Below are 22,155 nucleotides of genomic sequence, written 5' to 3'. Positions count from 1 at the left end.
ATGTAACTGTAACTAGATTGACAAAAATGGACATAAGTTCATATTGTGTGTGAATAGACAAACAGATGTTTGTATGTGAATGGATAGGCAGATGTTTACCTTAAGTGTGTAGGCAAATGGACATTTGTTTGTATTTGAATCAAATGGATGGTCTGATATTTGTATGTAACTGTAACTAGATTGACAAAAATGGACATAAGTTCATATTGTGTGTGAATAGACAAACATATGTTTGTATGTGAATGGATAGGCAGATGTTTACCTTAAGTGTGTAGGCAAATGGACATTTGCTTGTATTTGAATCAAATGGACGGTCTGATATTTGTATGTGAATGAGCGGATGTTTACAATATATGCATGGGGAAACAGATGCTAATATCACCTGAATGTGTGAATGGATAGACAGTTGTTTATTGTATGTGCGTATGTGTCAACGGGCAGACAAGTTGTTACATTATTGGTGTATGTAACTAGATTGACAAATGTTAAACCTACGGCATAGGTACATGGACATATGTTTATATTGTGTGTGAATAGACAAACATATGTTTGTATGTAAATGGATAGGCAGATGTTTATCTTAAGTGTGTTGGCAAATGGACATTTTCTTGTATTTTGAATCAAATGGACGGTCTGACATTTGAATGTGAATGGAGAGGTAGATGTGAGTAAATGGACATATGTTTCTATTTTGTGTGAATGGAAAGACAGGTGTTTATATGTGAATGGAGAAGTATATGTTTACAGGTACTTACATGTATTAATATAACTTGTGCAACATACAGTATGTGAATGTTTATTATATGTGTGTCTATAAGCAGACAAATGTTTACATTATTGGTGTATGTGAATAGATAGGCAGATGTTTACCTTAAGTGTGTAGGCAAATGGACATTTGCTTGTATTTGAATCAAGTGGACGGTCTGATATTTGTATGTATATGGGCGGATGTTTACAATATCTGCATGGGGAAACAGATGCTAATATCACCTATATGTGTGAATGGATAGACAGTTGTTTATTGTATGTGCGTATGTGTCAACAAGCAGACAGATGTTTACATTATGGGTGTATGTAACTAGATTCTCTCTGAGCTGCCACCTTAACATGGTAGAGGAGTTTGCGTGTCCCAATGATCCTAGGAGCTATGTTGTCCGGGGGCTTTATGCCCCCTGGTAGGGTCTCCCAAGACAAACTGGTCCTAGGTGAGGGATCAGACAAAGAGCAGCTCGAAGACTTTTATGAAGAAAACAAACAAGGAACCCAGATTTCCCTTGCCCGGACGTGGGTCACCGGGGCCCCCCCTCTGGAGCCAGGCCCGGAGGTGGGGCACGATGGCGAGCGCCTGGTGGCCGGGCCTGTCCCCATGGGGCCCGGCCCATAGAGGCAACGTGGGTCCCCCCTCCAATGGGCTCACCACCCATAGCAGGGGTCATAGAGGTTGGGTGCGATGTGAGCTGGGCGGAAGCCGAGGGCAGGGCACTTGGCGGTCCGATCCTCGGCTACAGAAGCTAGCTCTTGGGACGTGGAACGTCACCTCGCTGGGGGGGGAGGAGCCTGAGCTAGTGCGCGAGGTGGAGAAGTTCCGGCTAGATATAGTCGTACTCACTTCGACGCACAGCAAGGGCTCTGGAACCAGTTCTCTCGAGAGGGGATGGACTCTCTTCCACTCTGACGTTGCCGGCAGTGAGAGGCGACGGGCTGGGGTGGCAATTCTTGTTTCCCCCCGGCTCAGAGCCTGTACGTTGGAGTTCAACCCGGTGGACGAGAGGGTAGCTTCCCTCCGCCTTCGGGTGGGGGAACGGCTCCTGACTGTGGTTTGCGCTTACGCGCCAAACGGCAGCTCAGAGTACCCACCCTTTTTGGATTCACTCGAGGGAGTACTTGAGAGTGCTCCCCCGGGTGATTCCCTCGTTCTACTGGGGGACTTCAATGCTCATGTTGGCAGCGACAGTGAAACCTGGAGAGGCGTGATTGGGAAGAATGGCTGCCCGGATCTGAACCCGAGCGGTGTTTTGTTATTGGACTTTTGTGCCCGTCACAGATTGTCCATAACGAACACCATGTTCAAACATAAGGGTGTCCATATGTGCACTTGGCACCAGGACACCCTAGGCCGCAGTTCCATGATCGACTTTGTAGTTGTGTCATCGGACTTGCGGCCTCATGTTTTGGACACTCGGGTGAAGAGAGGGGCGGAGCTTTCTACCGATCACCACCTGGTGGTGAGTTGGCTGCGATGGTGGGGGATGATGACGGACAGACCTGGCAGGCCCAAACGCATTGTGAGGGTTTGCTGGGAACGTCTGGCAGAGTCTCCTGTCAGAGAGAGTTTCAATTCCCACCTTCGGAAGAACTTTGAACATGTCACGAGGGAGGTGCTGGACATTGAGTCCGAATGGACCATGTTCCGCGCCTCTATTGTCGAGGCGGCTGATTGGAGCTGTGGCCGCAAGGTAGTTGGTGCTTGTCGTGGTGGTAATCTTAGAACCCGTTGGTGGACACCGGCGGTGAGGGATGCCGTCAAGCTGAAGAAGGAGTCCTATCGGGTTCTTTTGGCTCATAGGACTCCTGAGGCAGCGGACAAGTACCGACAGGCCAAGCGGTGTGCGGCTTCGGCGGTCGCAGAGGCAAAAACTCGGACATGGGAGGAGTTTGGTGAGGCCATGGAAAACGACTTCCGGACGGCTTCGAAGCAATTCTGGACCACCATCCGCCGCCTCTGGAAGGGGAAGCAGTGCACTATCAATGAGGATGGTGTTCTGCTGACCTCGACTGTGGATGTTGTGGATCAGTGGAGGGAATACTTCGAAGACCTCCTCAATCCCACCAACACGTCTTCCTATGAGGAAGCAGTGCCTGGGGAGTCTGTGGTGGGCTGTCCTATTTCTGGGGCTGAGGTTGCTGAGGTTGCTGAGGTAGTTAAAAAGCTCCTCGGTGGCAAGGCCCCGGGGGTAGATGAGATCCGCCCGGAGTTCCTTAAGGCTCTGGATGCTGTGGGGCTGTCTTGGTTGACAAGACTCTGCAGCACCGCGTGGACATCGGGGGCGGTACCACTGGATTGGCAGACCGGGGTGGTGGTTCCTCTCTTTAAGAAGGGGAACCGGAGGGTGTGTTCTAACTATCGTGGGATCACACTCCTCAGCCTTCCCGGTAAGGTCTATTCAGGTGTACTGGAGAGGAGGCTACGCCGGATTCAGGAGGAACAGTGTGGTTTTCGTCCTGGTCGTGGAACTGTGGACCAGCTCTATACTCTCGGCAGGGTCCTTGAGGGTGCATGGGAGTTTGCCCAACCAGTCTACATATGTTTTGTGGACTTGGAGAAGGCATTCGACCGTGTCCCTCGGGAGGTCCTGTAGGGAGTGCTCAGAGAGTACGGGGTTTCGGACTGTCTGATTGTGGCAGTCCGCTCCCTGTATGATCAGTGCTAGAGCTTGGTCCGCATTGCCGGTAGTAAGTCGGACACATTTCCAGTGAGGGTTGGACTCCGCCAAGGCTGCCCTTTGTCACCGATTCTGTTCATAACTTTTATGGACAGAATTTCTAGGTGCAGTCAAGGCATTGAGGGGATCTGGTTTGGTGGCTGCAGGATTAGGTCCCTGCTTTTTGCAGATGATGTGGTCCTAAAGCTTCATCTGGCCAGGATCTTCAGCTCTCACTGGATCGGTTCGCAGCTGCGTGTGAAGCGACTGGGATGAGAATCAGCACCTCCAAGTCCGAGTCCATGGTTCTCGCCCGGAAAAGGGTGGAGTGCCATCTCCGGGTTGGGGAGGAGACCCTGCCCCAAGTGGAGGAGTTCAAGTACCTCGGAGTCTTGTTCACGAGTGAGGGAAGAGTGGATCGTGAGATCGACGGGCGGATCGGTGCGGCGTCTTCAGTTATGCGGACGCTGTATCGATCCGTTGTGGTGAAGAAGGAGCTGAGCCGGAAGGCAAAGCTCTCAATTTACCGGTCGATCTACGTTCCCATCCTCACCTATGGTCATGAGCTTTGGGTTATGACCGAAAGGACAAGATCACGGGTACAAGCGGCCCAAATGAGTTTCCTCCGCCGGGTGGCGGGGCTCTCCCTTAGAGATAGGGTGAGAAGCTCTGCCATCCGGGGGGAGCTCAAAGTAAAACCGCTGCTCCTCCACATGGAGAGGAGCCAGATGAGGTGGTTCGGGCATCTGGTCAGGATGCCACCCGAACGCCTCCCTAGGGAGGTGTTTAGGGCACGTCCGACCGGTAGGAGGCCGCGGGGAAGACCCAGGACACGTTGGGAAGACTATGTCTCCCGGCTGGCCTGGGAACGCCTCGGGGTCCCACAGGAAGAGCTGGACGAAGTGGCTGGGGAGAGGGAAGTCTGGGCTTCCCTGCTTAGGCTGCTGCCCCCGCGACCCGACCTCGGATAAGCGGAAGAAGATGGATGGATGGATGGATGGTAACTAGATTGACAAATGCTAACCTTACTGCGTAGGTAAATGGGCATAGGTTTATATTGTGTGTGAGTAGACAAACAGATGTTTGTATGTGAATGGATAGGCAGATGTTTACCTTAAGTGTGAAGACAAATGGACATTTGCTTGTATTTCAATCAAATGGACGGTCTGATATTTGTATGTGAATGGGCGGATGTTTACAATATCTGCATGGGGAAACCGATGCTAATATTACCTGAATGTGTGAATGGATAAACAGTTGTTTATTGTATGTGCGTATGTGTCAACGAGCAGACAGATGTTTACATGTAACTAGATTGACAAATGCTAACCTTACTGCGTAGGTAAATGGACATATGTTTATATTGTGTGTGAATAGACAAACAGATGTTTGTATGTGAATGGATAGGCAGATGTTTACCTTAAGTGTGTAGGCAAATGGACATTTGCTTGTATTTGAATCAAATGGACAGTCTGATATTTGTATGTGAATGGGCGGATGTTTACAATATCTGCATGGGGAAACCGATGCTAATATTACCTGAATGTGTGAATGGATAAACAGTTGTTTATTGTATGTGCGTATGTGTCAACGAGTTGACATATGTTTAAATGTAACTCGATTGACAAATGCTAACCTTACAGCGTAGGTAAATGGACATATGTTTATATTGTGTGTGAATAGACAAACAGACGTTTGTATGTGAATGGATAGGCAGATGTTTACCTTAAGTGTGTTGGCAAATGGACATTTTCTTGTATTTGAATCAAATGGACGGTCTGACATTTGAATGTGAATGGAGAGGTAGATGTGAGGAAATGGACATATGTTTCTATTTTGTGTGAATGGAAAAACAGGTGTTTATATGTGAATGGAGAAGTAGATGTTTACAGGTACTTACATGTATTAATATTACCTGTGCAACATACAGTATGTGAATGTTTATTATATGTTTGTCTATAAGCAGACAAATGTTTACATTATTGGTGTATGTGAATAGATAGGCAGATGTTTACCTTAAGTGTGTAGGCAAATGGACATGTGTTTGTATTTGAATCAAATGGGCGGACTGATATGTGTATGTAAATGGAAGGATGTTTACAATATCTGCATGGGGAACCAGATGCTAATATCATCTATATGCGTGAATGGATAAACAGTTGTTTATTGTATGTGCGTATGTCAACGGGCAGACATATGTTTACATTATTGGTGTGTGTAACTAGATTGACAAATGTCAACCTTACTGCATAGGTAAATGGACATGTGTTTCTATTTTGTGTGAACGGATAAACCAATGTTTGTATGCGAATGGAGAGGTAGATTTTTGCATGTACTCTGTGCATGGAGAGACAGACTAATATTACTTGCACAGCATACAGTATGTGAATGTTTATTATATATGTTTCTATAAGCAGACAAATGTTTACATTATTGGTGTATGTGAATGGATAGGCAGATGTTTACCTTAAGTGTGAAGACAAATGGGCATTTGCTTGTATTTGAATCCAATGAATGGACTGACATTTGTATGTGAATGGGCGGATGTTTACAATATATGCATGGGGAAACAGATGCTAATATCACCTATATGTGTGAATGGATAGGCAGTTGTTTATTGTATGTGCGCATGTGTCAACGAGCAGAAAAATGTTTACATTATGGGTGTATGTAACAAGATTGACAAATGTTAATCTTACTGGACATATGTTTCTATTTTGTGTGAATAGACAAACAAATGTTTGTATGTGAATGGATAGGCAGATGTTTAACGTATGCATGTCGGTGAATGGACATACGTTTACATGTTTTGTGTATGTACTCTAAATGGACCAACATGTTTATGTGTGAATGGACATGTGGATGTTTACGTTGTGGGTATGTACATCATTTTTGCGTGGATAAATTTACAGTGTATGTGAATGGACCGACAGATGTTCATTGTATGCGTGCATAACAACAGGCAGACTTATGTTTACGTTATTAGTGTATTTAAATAGATAGGCAGATGTTTATTGTGTGTGCGTATGTCAACGGGGCAGATGTTTACATTATGGGTGTATGTGAATGGATTGACAAACGTTACCTTATGTGTGCAGATGAATGGACATGTGTTCGTATTTAATATAACTAGACAGACATATGTTTATATGTGAGTGAACAGATTTTCACGTTTTATGTGCGTGCAAATATTGGCATTTATGTATGTGAATGGACAAACATTTGCATTATGTGTAAATGGACAGGTGGGTGTTTACATTTTGAGTATTACAATGTGCATACATGTACACTATGTAAACATGAAGATGTTTACATGATGTGTGTATGTGAATGGATTGACAAATGCTAACGTATGTGTGTAGGATGGATAGACATATGTTTACTTGGCAGAGATCGAAACTGGCACCCTGGTATGTGAACGGACAAACATGATTATCGCCGCCGCGTGTGTTTATTTTGCGAGTGGCCTCCAAAAGAGGAGCTGACCCCCAAATGGCGCTCTGTCATGGAAAACACAGGCGGCCTCTGTTCGCCGTCCTCGGCTCAGAGACCGAGGCGAGGGTTTTTCCATTCACTTGATGGTCCTGCGGGGTGTGTGTTTCCTGAGTGGATTATTGTCAGTAAGGTCCACTCCAGATGAAAGCAGACAGACGCCATCATCCACACACAATTACATAATTTACTAAAAACAAACAAAAGAAAAAAACAAGAAAAAAAACAAAAAACAAAACAAAACAAAAAAGCACTACAACTACTACCAAATGTGTAAATGTACTACAAGTACTAAATAGGTAAAAGTACTACAACTACTAAATGTGTACAAGTACTACGACTACTAAATGTATAAAAGCACTACAACCACGACTAAATGTGTAAAAGCACTTCAACTACTACTAAATGTGTAAATGTACTTCAACTACTAAATGTTAAAAAGTACTACAACTACTAAATGTGTAAAAGTATTACAACGACTACTAAATGTGTAAGAGTACTACAAGGACTACTAAATGTGTAAAAGCACTTCTACTACTAAATGTGTAAATGTACTTAAACTACTAAATGTTAAAAAGTACTACAACTACTAAATGTGTAAAAGTAATACAACTACTAAATGTGTAAAAGTACTACAACGACTACTAAATGTGTAAAAGCACTTCAGCTACTACTAAATGTGTAAATGTACTACAACTATTAAATGTTAAAAAGTACTACAACTACTAAATGTGTAAAAGTACTACAACTACTAAATGTGTAAAAGTACAACAACGACTACTAAATGTGTAAAAGTACTACAACTACTAAATGTGTAAAAGTACTACAACAACTAAATGTGTAAAATTATTACAACTACTAAATGTGTAAAAGTACTAGAACTACTACTAAATGTGTAAAAGTACAACTACAACTAAATGTGTAAAAGTAGTACAACTACTACTAAATGTGTAAAAGTACTACAACTACTAAATGTGTATAAGTACAACAACGACTACTAAATGTGTAAAAGTACTACGACTACTAAATGTGTAAAAGTACTACAACTACTAAACGTGTAAAATTATTACAACTATTAAATGTGTAAAAGTACTAGAACTTCGACTAAATGTGTAAAGTTACAACTACCACTAAATGTGTAAAAGTAGTACAACTACTACTAAATGTGTAAAAATACAACTAAATCTGTAAAAGTAGTACAACTACGACTAAATGTGTAAAAGTACAAGAACTACAACTAAATGTATAAAAGTACAACTACTACTAAATCTGTAAAAGTACAACTACTAAATGTGTGAACATACTACTACTACTAACTGTGTAAAAGTACTACAACTAACAAATGTGTAAAAGTACTACAACTACTAAATGTGTAAAAGTACTACAACGACTACTAAATGTATAAAAGAACTACAACGACTACTAAATGTGTAAAAGTACTACAACAACTAATACATGTATAAAAGTACTACAACGACTACTAAATGTGTAATACTACAACGACTACTAAATGTGTAAAAGTACTACAACGACTACTAAATGTATAAAAGTACTACGACTACTAAATGTGTAAAAGCACTTCAACTACTACTAAATGTGTAAATGTACTACAACTACTAAATGTTAAAAAGTACTACAACTACTAAATGTGTAAAAGTACTACAACGACTACTAAATGTGTAAAAGTACTACAACTACTAATTGTGTAAAAGTACTACAACGACTACTAAATGTGTAAAAGTACTACAACTACTAATTCTGTAAAAGCACTTCTACTACTAAATGTGTAAATGTACTAGAACTACTAAATGTTAAAAAGTACTACAACTACTAAATGTGTAAAAGTACTACAACTACTTAATGTGTAAAAGTACTACAACGACTACTAAATGTGTAAAAGCACTTCAACTACTACTAAATGGGTAAATGTACTCCAACTACTAAATGTTAAAAAGTACTACAACTACTAAAAGTGTAAAAGTACTACAACGACTACTAAATGTGTAAAAGTACTACAGCGACTACTAAATGTGTAAAAGCACTTGAAGTACTACTAAATGTGTAAATGTACTACAACTACTAAATGTTAAAAAGTACTACAACTACTAAATGTGTAAAAGTATTACAACGACTACTAAATGTGTAAAAGTACTACAAGGACTACTAAATGTGTAAAAGCACTTTTACTACTAAATGTGTAAATGTACTAGAACTACTAAATGTTAAGAAGTACTACAACTACTAAATGTGTAAAAGTACTACAACGACTACTAAATGTGTAAAAGTACTATAACGACTACTAAATGTGTAAAAGTACTACAACCACTACTAAATGTGTAAAAGCACTTCAACTACTACTAAATGTGTAAATGTACTTCAACTACTAAATGTTAAAAAGTACTACAACTACTAAACGTGCAAAAGTACTACAACTACTAAATGTGTAAAAGTACTACAACTACTAAATGTGTAAAATTATTACAACTACTAAATGTGTAATAGTACTATAACTACTAAATGTTAAAAAGTAATACAACTACTTAATGTGTAAAAGGACAACAACGACTACTAAATGTGTAAAAGTACAACAACGACTACTAAATGTGTAAAAGTACTACAACTACTAAATGTGTAAAATTATTACAACTACTAAATGTGTAAAAGTACTAGAACTACTAAATGTGTAAAATTATTACAACTACTAAATGTGTAAAAGTACAACTACAACAACATCTGTAAAAGTAGGACAACTACTACTAAATGTGTAAAAGTGCAAGAACTACTACTAAATGTGTAAAAGTGCAAGAACTACTACTAAATGTGTAAAAGTGCAAGAACTACTACTAAATGTGTAAAGGTACAACAACGACTACTAAATGTGTAAAAGTACTACGACTACTAAATGTGTAAAAGTACTACAACTACTAAATGTGTAAAATTATTACAACTACTAAATGTGTAAAAGTACTAGAACTACTACTAAATGTGTAAAAGTACAACTACTAAATGTTTGAACATACTACTACTACTACTTGTGTAAAAGTATTACTACTATGAATTGTGTAAAAGTACTACTACTAACAAATGTGTAAAAGTACTACAACTACTAAATGTGTAAAAGTACAACTATTACTAAATGTGTAAAAGTACAACTACTACTAAATGTGTAAACAAAAAAAAACTACTCCTAAATGTATAACAGTACTATAGCTACAACTAAATGTGTGAAAGTACTACAACTACTAAATGTGTTAAAGTACTATATCTACAAAATGTGTAAAAGTACTACAACTGCTAAATGTGTAAAAGTACTACAACTCCTAATTGTGTAATAGTACAACTACTACTAAATGTGAAAAAGTACTAGAACAACCACTAAATCTGTAAAAGTGCAACAACTGCTAAATATGTAAAAGTACAACTACTACTAAATGTGTAAAAGTAATATGACTACTAAATGTGTAAAATTACTACAACTATGCAATGTGTAAAGTTACTACAACAACTAAATGTGTAAAAGTACAACTACTTATAAATGTGTAAAAAAACAACTAATAGTAAATGTGCAAATGTAGTAGAACTACTACTAAATGTGTAAAAGTAATACAACCACCAAATGTGTAAAATTACCACAACTACGAAATGTGTAAAAGTACTGAAACTACAAAATGTGTACTACAAATACTATATATGTAAAAATACAACTACTAAATATATAAAAGTACTATTACTACTAAATGTGTAAAAGTACTACATCTACTAAATGTGTAAAATTAAAACTACTACTAAATGTGTAAAATTACTACAACTATTAAATGTGTAAAAGTACAACTAATATTAAATGTGTAAAATAAATACAACTACTAAATGTGTAGAAGAAAAACTACTACTAAATGTTTAAAAATACCACAACTACTAAATGTGTAAAAGTACTAGAACTACTACTAAATCTGTAAAAGTGCAACAACTACTAAATGTGTGAACGTACTACGACTACTAACTGTGTAAAATAACTACTACTAAGAAATGTGTAAAATTACTACAACTACTAAATGTGTAAAAGTACAACTATTACTAAGTGTGTAAAAGTACAACTACTACTAAATGTGTAAAAGTACTATGACTACTAAATGTGTTAAATTACTACAACTATGAAATGTGTAAAGTTACTACAACTATGAAATGTGTAAAGTTACTACAACTACTAAATGTGTAAAAGTACAACTTCTTCTAAATGTGTAAAAAAACAACTAATAGTAAATGTGCAAATGTAGTAGAACTACTACTAAATGTGTAAAAGTACAAGAACTACTACTAAATGTGTAAAAGTACAACTCCTACTAAATCTGTAAAAGTACAACTACTAAATATTTGAACGTACTACTACTACTAACTGTGTAAAAGTACTACTACTAACAAATGTGTAAAAGTACTACAACTGCTAAATGTGTAAAAGTACTACAACTCCTAATTGTGTAATAGTACAACTACTACTAAATGTGTAAAAGTACTAGAACTACTACTAAATATGTAAAAGTGCAACAACTACTAAATGTGTGAACGTACTACGACTACTAAATGTGTAAAATAACTACTACTAAGAAATGTGTAAAATTACTACAACTCCTGAATGTGTAAAAGTACAACTATTACTAAGTGTGTAAAAGTACAACTACTACTAAATGTGTAAAAGTACTATGACTACTAAATGTGTAAAATTACTACAACTATGAAATGTGTAAAGTTACTACAACTACTAAATGTGAAAAAGTACAACTACTTCTAAATGTGTAAAAAAACAACTAATAGTAAATGTGCAAATGTAGTAGAACTACTACTAAATGTGTAAAAGTACTAGAACTACTACTAAATCTGTAAAAGTGCAACAACTACTAAATGTGTGAACGTACTACGACTACTAACTGTGTAAAATAACTACTACTAAGAAATGTGTAAAATTACTACAAATACTGAATGTGTAAAAGTACAACTATTACTAAGTGTGTAAAAGTACAACTACTACTAAATGTGTAAAAGTACTATGACTACTAAATGTGTAAAATTACTACAACTATGAAATGTGTAAAGTTACTACAACTACTAAATGTGTAAAAGTACAACTACTTCTAAATGTGTAAAAAAACAACTAATAGTAAATGTGCAAATGTAGTAGAACTACTACTAAATGTGTAAAAGTACTACAACTACTAAATGTGTAAAAGTACAACTATTACTAAATGTGTAAAAGTACAACTACTACTAATTGTGTAAAAGTACTTTGACTACTAAATGTGTAAAATTACTACAACTATGAAATGTGTAAAAGTACTACAACTACTAAATGTGTAAAAGTACAACTACTTCTAAATGTATAAAAAAAAAACTACTTCTAAATGTAAAATAGTACTATAGATTCAACTAAATGTGTGAAAGTACTACAACTACTAAATGTGTAAAAGTACTATATCTACAAGATGTGTAAAAGTACTACATCTGCTAAATGTGTAAAAGTACTACAACTCCTAATTGTGTAATAGTACAACTACTACTAAATGTGAAAAAGTACTAGAACTACTACTAAATATGTAAAAGTGCAACAACTACTAAATGTGTGAACGTACTACTACTACTAACTGTGTAAAATAACTACTACTAATAAATGTGTAAAATTACTACAACTACTAAATGTGTAAAAGTACAACTATTACTAAGTGTGTAAAAGTACAACTACAACTAAATGTGTAAAAGTAATATGACTACTAAATGTGTAAAATTACTACAACTATGAAATGTGTAGTTACTACAACAACTAAATGTGTAAAAGTACAACTACTTCTAATTGTGTAAAAAAAACAACTAATAGTCAATGTGCAAATGTAGTAGAACTACTACTAAATGTGTAAAAGTAATACAACTACCAAATGTGTAAAATTACCACAACTACGAAATGTGTAAAAGTACTATAACTACAAAATGTGTAAAAGTCCTACAAATACTATATGTGTAAAAATACAACTACTAAATATATACAAGTACTATTACTACTAAATGTGTAAAAGTACTACATCTACTAAATGTGTAAAATTAAAACTGCTACTAAATGTGTAAAATTACTACAACCATTAAATGTGTACAAGTACAACTAATTTTAAATGTGTAAAATACATACAACTACTAAATGTGTAGAAGAAAAACTACTACTAAATGTTTAAAAATACCACAACTACTAAATGTGTAAAAGTACAACCAATACTAATTGTTTAAAAGTAATAAAACGACGAAATGTGTAAAAGTAAAACTACTACTAAATGTGTAAAAGTACTACAACTACTAAATGTATAAAAGTACTACAAGTACTAAATGTGTAAAAGTACAACTAATACCGAATGTGTAAAAGTAATAAAACGACTAAATGTGTAAAAGTAAAACTACCACTAAATGTATAAAAGTACTACAAGTACTAAATGTGTAAAAGTACTACATGTATTAAATGTATACAAGTTCTACAAGTACTAAATGTATAAAAGTATTACAAGTACTAAATGTGTAAAAGTACTACAACTACTAAATGTGTAAAATTAAAACTACTACTAAATGTGTAAAATTACTACAACTATTACATGTGTAAAAGTACTACAAGTACTAAATGTGTAAAAGTACAACTAATACTAAATGTGTAAGGGTAATAAAACGACTAAATGTGTAAAAGTAAAACTACTACTAAGTGTATAAAAGTACTACAAGTACTAAATGTGTAAAAGTACTACATGTATTAAATGTATACAAGTACTACAAGTACTAAATGTATAAAAGTACTACAAGTACTAAATGTGTAAAAGTACTACAACTACTAAATGTGTAAAATTAAAACTACTACTAAATGTGTAAAATTACTACAACTATTAAATGTGTAAAAGTACAACTAATAGTAAATGTGTAAAAGTAAAACAACTACTAAATGTGTAGAAGTAAAACTACTACCAAATGTTTAAAAATACCACAACTACTAAATGTGTAAAAGTACAACTAATACTAATTGTGTAAAAGTAATAAAATGACTAAATGTGTAAAAGTAAAACTACTACTAAATGTGTAAAAGTACTACAACTACTAAATGTATAAAAGTACTACAAGTACTAAATGTGTAAAAGTACAACTAATACCAAATGTGTAAAAGTAATAAAACGACTAAATGTGTAAAAGTAAAACTACTACTAAATGTATAAAAGTACTACAAGTACTAAATGTGTAAAAGTACTACATGTATTACATGTATACAAGTACTACAAGTACTAAATGTATAAAAGTACTACAAGTACTAAATGTGTAAAAGTACCACAACTACTAAATGTGTCAAATTAAAACTACTACTAAATGTGTAAAATTACTACAACTATTAAATGTGTAAAAGTACAACTAATAGTTAATGTGTAAAAGTAAAACAACTACTAAATGTGTAGAAGTAAAACTACAACTAAATGTTTAAAAATACCACAACTACTAAATGTGTAAAAGTACAACTAATACCAATTGTGTAAAAGTAATAAAATGACTAAATGTGTAAAAGTAAAACTACTAATAAATGTGTAAAAGTACAACAACTACTAAATGTATAAAAGTACTACAAGTACTAAATGTGTAAAGGTACAACTAATACCAAATGTGTAAAAGTAATAAAACGACTAAATGTGTAAAAGTAAAACTACTACTAAATGTATAAAAGTACTACAAGTACTAAATGTGTAAAAGTACTACATGTATTAAATGTATACAAGTACTACAAGTACTAAATGTATAAAAGTACTACAAGTACTAAATGTGTAAAAGTACTACAACTACTAAATGTGTAAAATTAAAACTACTACTAAATGTGTAAAATTACTACAACTATTAAATGTGTAAAAGTACAACTAATTTTAAATGTGTAAAATAAATACAACTACTAAATGTGTAGAAGAAAAACTACTACTAAATGTTTAAAAATACCACAACTACTAAATGTGTAAAAGTACAACCAATACTAATTGTGTAAAAGTAATAAAACGACGAAATGTGTAAAAGTAAAACTACTACTAAATATGTAAAAGTACTACAACTACTAAATGTGTAAAAATACAACTACTAAATATATAAAAGTACTATTACTACTAAATGTGTAAAAGCACTACAACTACTAAATGTGTAAAATTACTACAACTATTAAATGTGTACAAGTACAACTAATTTTAAATGTGTAAAATACATACAACTACTAAATGTGTAGAAGTAAAACTACTACTAAATGTTTAAAAATACCACAACTACTAAATGTGTAGAAGTACAACTAATACTAACTGTGTAAAAGTAATAAAACCAATAAATGTGTAAAAGTAAAACTACTACTAAATGTGTAAAAGTACTATAACTACTAAATGTGTAAAAATACAACTACTAAATATATAAAAGTACTATTACTACTAAATGTGTAAAAGCACTACAACTACTAAATGTGTAAAATTACTACAACTATTAAATGTGTAAAAGTACAACTAATATTAAATGTTTAAAATAAATACAACTACTAAATGTGTAGAAGTAAAACTACTACTAAATGTTTAAAAATACCACAACTACTAAATGTGTAAAAGTACAACTAATACTAACTGTGTAAAAGTAATAAAACCACTAAATGTGTCAAAGTAAAACTACTACTAAATGTGTAAAAGTACTACAACTACTAAATGTGTAAAAATACAACTACTAAATATATAAAAGTACTATTACTACTAAATGTGTAAAAGCACTACAACTACTAAATGTGTAAATTGACTTTGTGTTTGTGTTGTTCCCTCAGCCACCATCAAAGTGGCTCTGCACGGGATGGACCGCGAGATGAGGGAGGAGTACCTGGTGGTCATCCAGGCCAAAGACATGGGCGGTCACATGGGTGGTCTGTCAGGGACCACCACGGTCACGGTCACGCTCACGGACATCAACGACAACCCGCCCAAGTTCTCCAAAAGTGAGTAGTAGTACTGCGCTGGGGAGAAAATACACAACATAAAACTGCTCTTTTTAACTGCAATCATTTTTTAAATGAAACTTTTTCTAGTAGAATAACTTTTTTTGTTTTGTAAAATGTTGACTTTTTTTCCTCATATAAAAATTACAACTTTTTTCACAATATTTGACACATTTATTCTCATGTTATTGTGACTTTAATATTGTAAAATATTTTTTTTGTAAAGTTCAGACATTTTAAAATAAATTTCTGACTTTGTGTCCCATAAAATTGTAGGATTTCCTGATAAAAGTTTTAGGAAATAAATACAAAACTAAATACATGTTTTGTATTTAGTTTTGAATCCCTCTAAATACAAAAACATGTTGTAAAATTTGGACCTTTTTTACCATATAAAAATTACAACAATTTTTCACATTTGACAAATGTATTATTACAATATTTGGCCTTTCTTCGTGAATTCAGACTTTTTTTTTGTTAATTTAAAAAATAAATAAATTAAAAATACATTTAAAAAAAATAAATTAATTCCTCAAAAATTAAAAATTAAATGGGCAATTTTTACTTTTTTCTCATGTAAAAAAAATGTTCTCCATTATTTTTCAAATGTATTCTTATATTGTGACTTTCATATTATAATACTGTTTTTTTTTTCCGTAAAATGTAGCCTTTTTAAAATTAATTTCTGACTTGTGTCCCATAAAATTGTAGGATTTCCTGATAAAAGTTTTTGGAAATAAATACAAAACTAAATACATGTTTTGTATTTAGTTTTGAATCCCTCTAAATACAAAACATGTTGTAAAATTTGGACTTTTTTACCATTTAAAAATGACAACTTTTTTTCACAATATTTGACAAATGTATTCTTACAATATTTGGCCTTTCTTCGTAAATTCAGACTTTTTTTTTTGTTAATTTAAAAAATAAATAAATACAAAATAAATTTAAAAAATTCTATTTTTTCCTCAAAAAGAAAAAAGAAAATGTGCAATTTTGACTTTTTTCTCATGTAAAAAAAAAAGATGTTCTCCATTATTTTTCAAATGTATTCTTATATTGTGACTTTCATATTATAATATTGTTTTTTTTGTAAAATGTAGCCTTTTTCAAATTAATTTCTGACTTGTTTCCTATAAAATTGTAGATTTCCTTATAAAACTATTGTCGTGGAAAAACAAAAACAATTTGTAAAATTGTGACTTTACCATATAAAAATTACAAAATGTTTTCACATTATTTAACAAATGTAATCTTACAAAAATGTGTATTTTTTCGTAAATTCAGCCATTTTTTTAAATAATGTATTTAAAAAATAAATAAATTATGAATTACTCAAAAAAAGCATAACTTTTTTGTAAAGTACAACAAATTTTGCAATTTATATTTTTTTCTCATGTAAAAATACAACTTTTTTTCCATTATGTCTCAAATGTATTCTCATAATATTGTAACTTTCATATTGTAAAATGTTTTTTTTTTTTTGTTTTTTTTATAAAATTCTGACTTTTTAAAATTAATTTCTGACTTTGTTCCGATAAAATTGTAGGATTTCCTAATAAAAAGTCTTTGTTTAGTTTTTTTTAATCCCTTTAAATATTTAAAATGTTGACTTTTATACCACATAAAATTACAACTTTTTTCACATTATTTGACAAATGTAATCTTACAATGTTTGGCCTTTTTTTTTTTGTAAATTCAGACTTTTTTTTTTTTGTTGTTAATTTCTTATAGTATAACATTTTTTGCAATTTTGACTAGTTTCTCATGTAAAAATAAACCTTTGTTTCCATTATTTGTCAAAGGTTTTCTCTTAATATTGTGACTTTCATTTTGCAAAATGTTTTTGTTTTTGGTAAAGTTCAGACTTTTTGAAATTAAATTCCAACGTTGTTCCAATAACATTGTAGGATTTCCTAATAAAGGTTTTTTTTTTTTAATCCCTCTAAATACAAAAACATTTGTAAAAGGTTGACTTTTTACCATTTAAAAAATACAACTTTTTTTCCACATTATTTAATAAAATTATTTTCACAATGTTTGGCCTTTTTTTCATAAATTCAGAGGGTTTTCTTTGTGAATTTATTATTTTTTTAAATTGGTTCAATTTTGACTTTATTTCTGATGTAAAATTAAAACTTTTTTCCCCATTTTTTTTTTCAAATGTATTCTTATATTGTGACTTTCATATTTTTGTAAAATTCTGACTTTTTTAATTAATTTCTGACTTTGTTCCTATAAAATTGTATGATTTCCTTATAAAAGTTATTTTATATTCATTGAAATACAACAATGTAAAATGTTGACCTTGTTTTACATTTGACAAATTTATTTGTATAATATTTGGCCTTTTAAAAAGTAAAATACATATATTTTTTAATTCAAACATTTGTTTGTCAATTTCTGACTTTAAAAAAAATAAAATTAATAAATTAGTCACTCAAAAAACTATAACTTTTTTGAAAAAGTATAAAATAAAAATGTGTAGGACTACAACTACTAAATGTTCAAAAGTACTACAACTACTAAATGTGTAAAAGTACAACTACTACTAAATGTTTAAAAGTACAACTACTACTAAATGTGTAGAAGTACTACACCTACTAAATGTGTAAAAGTACTACAACTTCTAAAAAAGTAGTACAATTACTACTAAATGTGCAAAAGTACAACTACTACTAAAAGTGTAAAATTACTACAACTACTACTAAATGTGTAAAAGTACAAGTACTACTAAAAGTGTAAAAGTACACGTACTACTAAATGTGTAAAAGTAGTACAGGTACTATGACGTGTGTAGAAGTAGTACAAGTATTACTAAATGTGTATAAGTAGTGCAAGTACTAGGACGTGTGTGTGTGTCCCTGGCAGGTGTGTATGAGTTTGTGGTGTCAGAGGACGTGGGAGTGGGCCAGACCGGAGGCAGAGTGAAGGCCAACGACAGAGACGTGGGAGACAACAGCAAGTCACACTACAAGATCCTGGAAGGAGACGACCAGGGAGTGTTTGACATCATCACTGACGACCTCACTCAGGAGGGAATCCTGCGACTCAGAAAGGTCAGACACTGACCATCCACACTGTCTCCTTCTCTCCTTGTTACCTTGTCTCCTTCTCTCCTTGTTACCTCGTTACCTTGTCTCCTTGTTACCTTGTCTCCTTGTACAATATCACTACTACTACATTACTTACTGTATATTACTTGTTCAATATCACTACTACTCATGGACTTAGATTGGTCAGATCTCGTCTTGGACTTAGATCGGTCAGATCTAATCTTAAACTTAGATAGGTCAGATCCAGTCTTGGAATGGTCAGATCCAGTCTTAGACTTAGATTGGTGAGATCCAGTCTTAGACTTAGATTGGTGAGATGCAGTCTTAATTTTAGATTGGTCAGATATTGTCTTAGACTTAGATTAGTCAGATCTAGTCTTTGATTTAGATTTAGATTGGTCAGATCCAGTCTTGGACTGAGATCGGTCAGATCTAGTCTTGGACTTAGATTGGTCAAATCCATTCTTAGATTGGTAAAATCCAGTCTTAGACTTTGATTGGTCAGATCTTGTTTTAGACATATATTGGTCAGATCTCGTCTTAGACTTAGATTGGTCAGACATAGTCTTAGACTTAGATTGGTCAGATCTAGTCTTAGACTTAAATTGGTCACATCTAGTCTTAGACTTAGATTGGTCACATCTAGTCTTAGACTGGTCAGCTCCAGTCTTAGACTTAGATTGGTTAGATCTACTCTTAGATTTAAAATGGTCAGATCCAGTCTTAGACTTTGATTGGTCAGATCCAGTCTTGGACTGAGATTGGTCAGATCTAGTCTTGGACTTAGATCAGTCTGCTCTAGTCTTAGACTTAGATTGGTCCCATCCAGTCTTAGATTTAGATTGGTCAGATCCAGTCTTGGACTGAGATCGGTCAGATCTAGTCTTGGACTTAGATTGGTCAAATGCATTCTTAGATTGGTCAGATCCAGTCTTAGACTTAGATTGGTCAGATCTTGTCTTAGACTTAGATTGGTCAGATCTCATCTTAGACTTAGATTGGTCATATCTAGTCTTAGACTTAGATTGGTCAGATCTAGTCTTAGACTTAAATTGGTCACATCTAGTCTTAGACTTAAATTGGTCACATCTAGTCTTAGACTTAGATTGGTCAGATCTAGTCTTAGACTGGTCAGCTCTAGTCTTAGACTTAGATTGGTTAGATCTACTCTTAGATTTAAAATGGTCAGATCCAGTCTTAGACTTAGATTGGTCAGATCCAGTCTTGGACTGAGATTGGTCAGATCTAGTCTTGGACTTAGATCAGTCTGCTCTAGTCTTAGACTTAGATTGGTCCCATCCAGTCGTAGACTTGGATTGGTCAGATCCAGTCTTGGACTGAGATTGGTCAGATCTAGTCTTAGACTTAGATTGGTCAGATCTAGTCTTAGACTTAGATTGGTCAGATCTATTCTTAGATTTAGATTGGTCAGATCCAGTCTTAGACTTAGATCAGTCAGCTCGAGTCTTAGACTTAGATTGGTCATATCTCGTCTTAGACATAGAATGGTCAGATCCAGTCTTAGACTTAGATTGGTCAGATCCAGTCTTAGACTTAGATTGGTCAGATCTATTCTTAGATTTAGATGGGTTAGATTTAGTCTTGGACTTAGATCAGTCTGCTCTAGTCTTAGACTTAGATTGGTCCCATCCAGTCATAGACTTAGATTGGTCCCATCTAGTCTTAGACTTAGATTGGTCAGATCCAATCTTGGACTGAGATTGGTCAGATCTAGTCTTAGACTTAGATTGGTCAGATCTAGTCTTGGACTGAGATCGATCAGATCTAGTGTTGGACTTAGATTGGTCAAATCCATTCTTAGATTGGTCAGATCCAGTCTTAGACTTGGATTGGTCAGATCTTGTCTTAGACGTAGATTGGTCAGATCTCGTCTTAGACTTAGATTGGTCAGATCTAGTCTTAGACTTAGATTGGTCAGATCTAGTCTTAGACATAAATTGGTCACATCTAGTCTTCGACTTAGATTGGTCGCATCTAGTCTTAGACTGGTCAGCTCTAGTCTTAGACTTAGATTGGTTAGATCTACTCTGGGATTTAAAATGGTCAGATCCAGTCTTAGACTTTGATTGGTCAGATCCAGTCTTGGACTGAGATTGGTCAGATCTAGTCTTGGACTTAGATCAGTCTGCTCTAGTCTTAGACTTAGATTGGTCCCATCCAGTCTTAGATTTAGATTGGTCAGATCCAGTCTTGGACTGAGATCGGTCAGATCTAGTCTTGGACTTAGATTGGTCAAATGCATTCTTAGATTGGTCAGATCCAGTCTTAGACTTAGATTGGTCAGATCTTGTCTTAGACTTAGATTGGTCAGATCTCATCTTAGACTTAGATTGGTCAGATCTAGTCTTAGACTTAGATTGGTCAGATCTAGTCTTAGACTTAAATTGGTCACATCTAGTCTTAGACTTAAATTGGTCACATCTAGTCTTAGACTTAGATTGGTCACATCTAGTCTTAGACTGGTCAGCTCTAGTCTTAGACTTAGATTGGTTAGATCTACTCTTAGATTTAAAATGGTCAGATCCAGTCTTAGACTTTGATTGGTCAGATCCAGTCTTGGACTGAGATTGGTCAGATCTAGTCTTGGACTTAGATCAGTCTGCTCTAGTCTTAGACTTAGATTGATCCCATCCAGTCTTAGACTTAGATTGGTCAGATCTTGTCTTAGACTTGAATTGGTCACATCTAGTCTTAGACTGGTCACATCTAGTCTTAGACTGGTCAGCTCTAGTCTTAGACTTAGATTGGTTAGATCTACTCTTAGATTTAAAATGGTCGGATCCAGTCTTAGACTGATTGGTCAGATCCAGTCTTGGACTGAGATCGGTCAGATCTAGTCTTGGACTTAGATTGGTCAAATCCATTCTTAGATTGGTAAGATCCAGTCTTAGACTTGGATTGGTCAGATCTTGTCTTAGACGTAGATTGGTCAGATCTCGTCTTAGACTTAGATTGGTCAGATCTCGCCTTGGTCAAATCTAGTCTTAGACATAAATTGGTCACATCTAGTCTTAGACTTAGATTGGTCGCATCTAGTCTTAGACTGGTCAGCTCTAGTCTTAGACTTAGATTGGTTAGATGTTCTCGTAGATTTAAAATGGTCAGATCCAGTCTTAGACTTAGATTGGTCAGATCTATTCTTAGATTTAGATGGGTTAGATTT

At 34.5% G+C, this 22,155-nt stretch overlaps 1 protein-coding gene across 3 annotated transcripts in view; it reads left to right on the top strand.

The window, feature by feature from the left end:
• Positions 1-22,155, top strand: part of cdh8 (cadherin 8) — a 409,796-nt gene that overhangs the window by 291,993 nt on the left and 95,648 nt on the right. For all 3 annotated transcript variants that reach the window (XM_061963666.2, XM_072913334.1, XM_072913333.1), the window contains exons 5-6: positions 15,748-15,915; positions 18,787-18,974. In XM_061963666.2, coding sequence (XP_061819650.2) covers positions 15,748-15,915; positions 18,787-18,974 — 356 coding nt within the window. The remainder of the gene's footprint in view (positions 1-15,747; positions 15,916-18,786; positions 18,975-22,155) is intronic.

Source organism: Nerophis lumbriciformis, linkage group LG06 (assembly GCF_033978685.3).
Source record: "Nerophis lumbriciformis linkage group LG06, RoL_Nlum_v2.1, whole genome shotgun sequence".
In the NCBI taxonomy this organism is placed as follows: domain Eukaryota; kingdom Metazoa; phylum Chordata; class Actinopteri; order Syngnathiformes; family Syngnathidae; genus Nerophis; species Nerophis lumbriciformis.
Note: the sequence above shows the minus strand (reverse complement) of the source record. Positions and strands in the feature narration are given on the sequence as shown.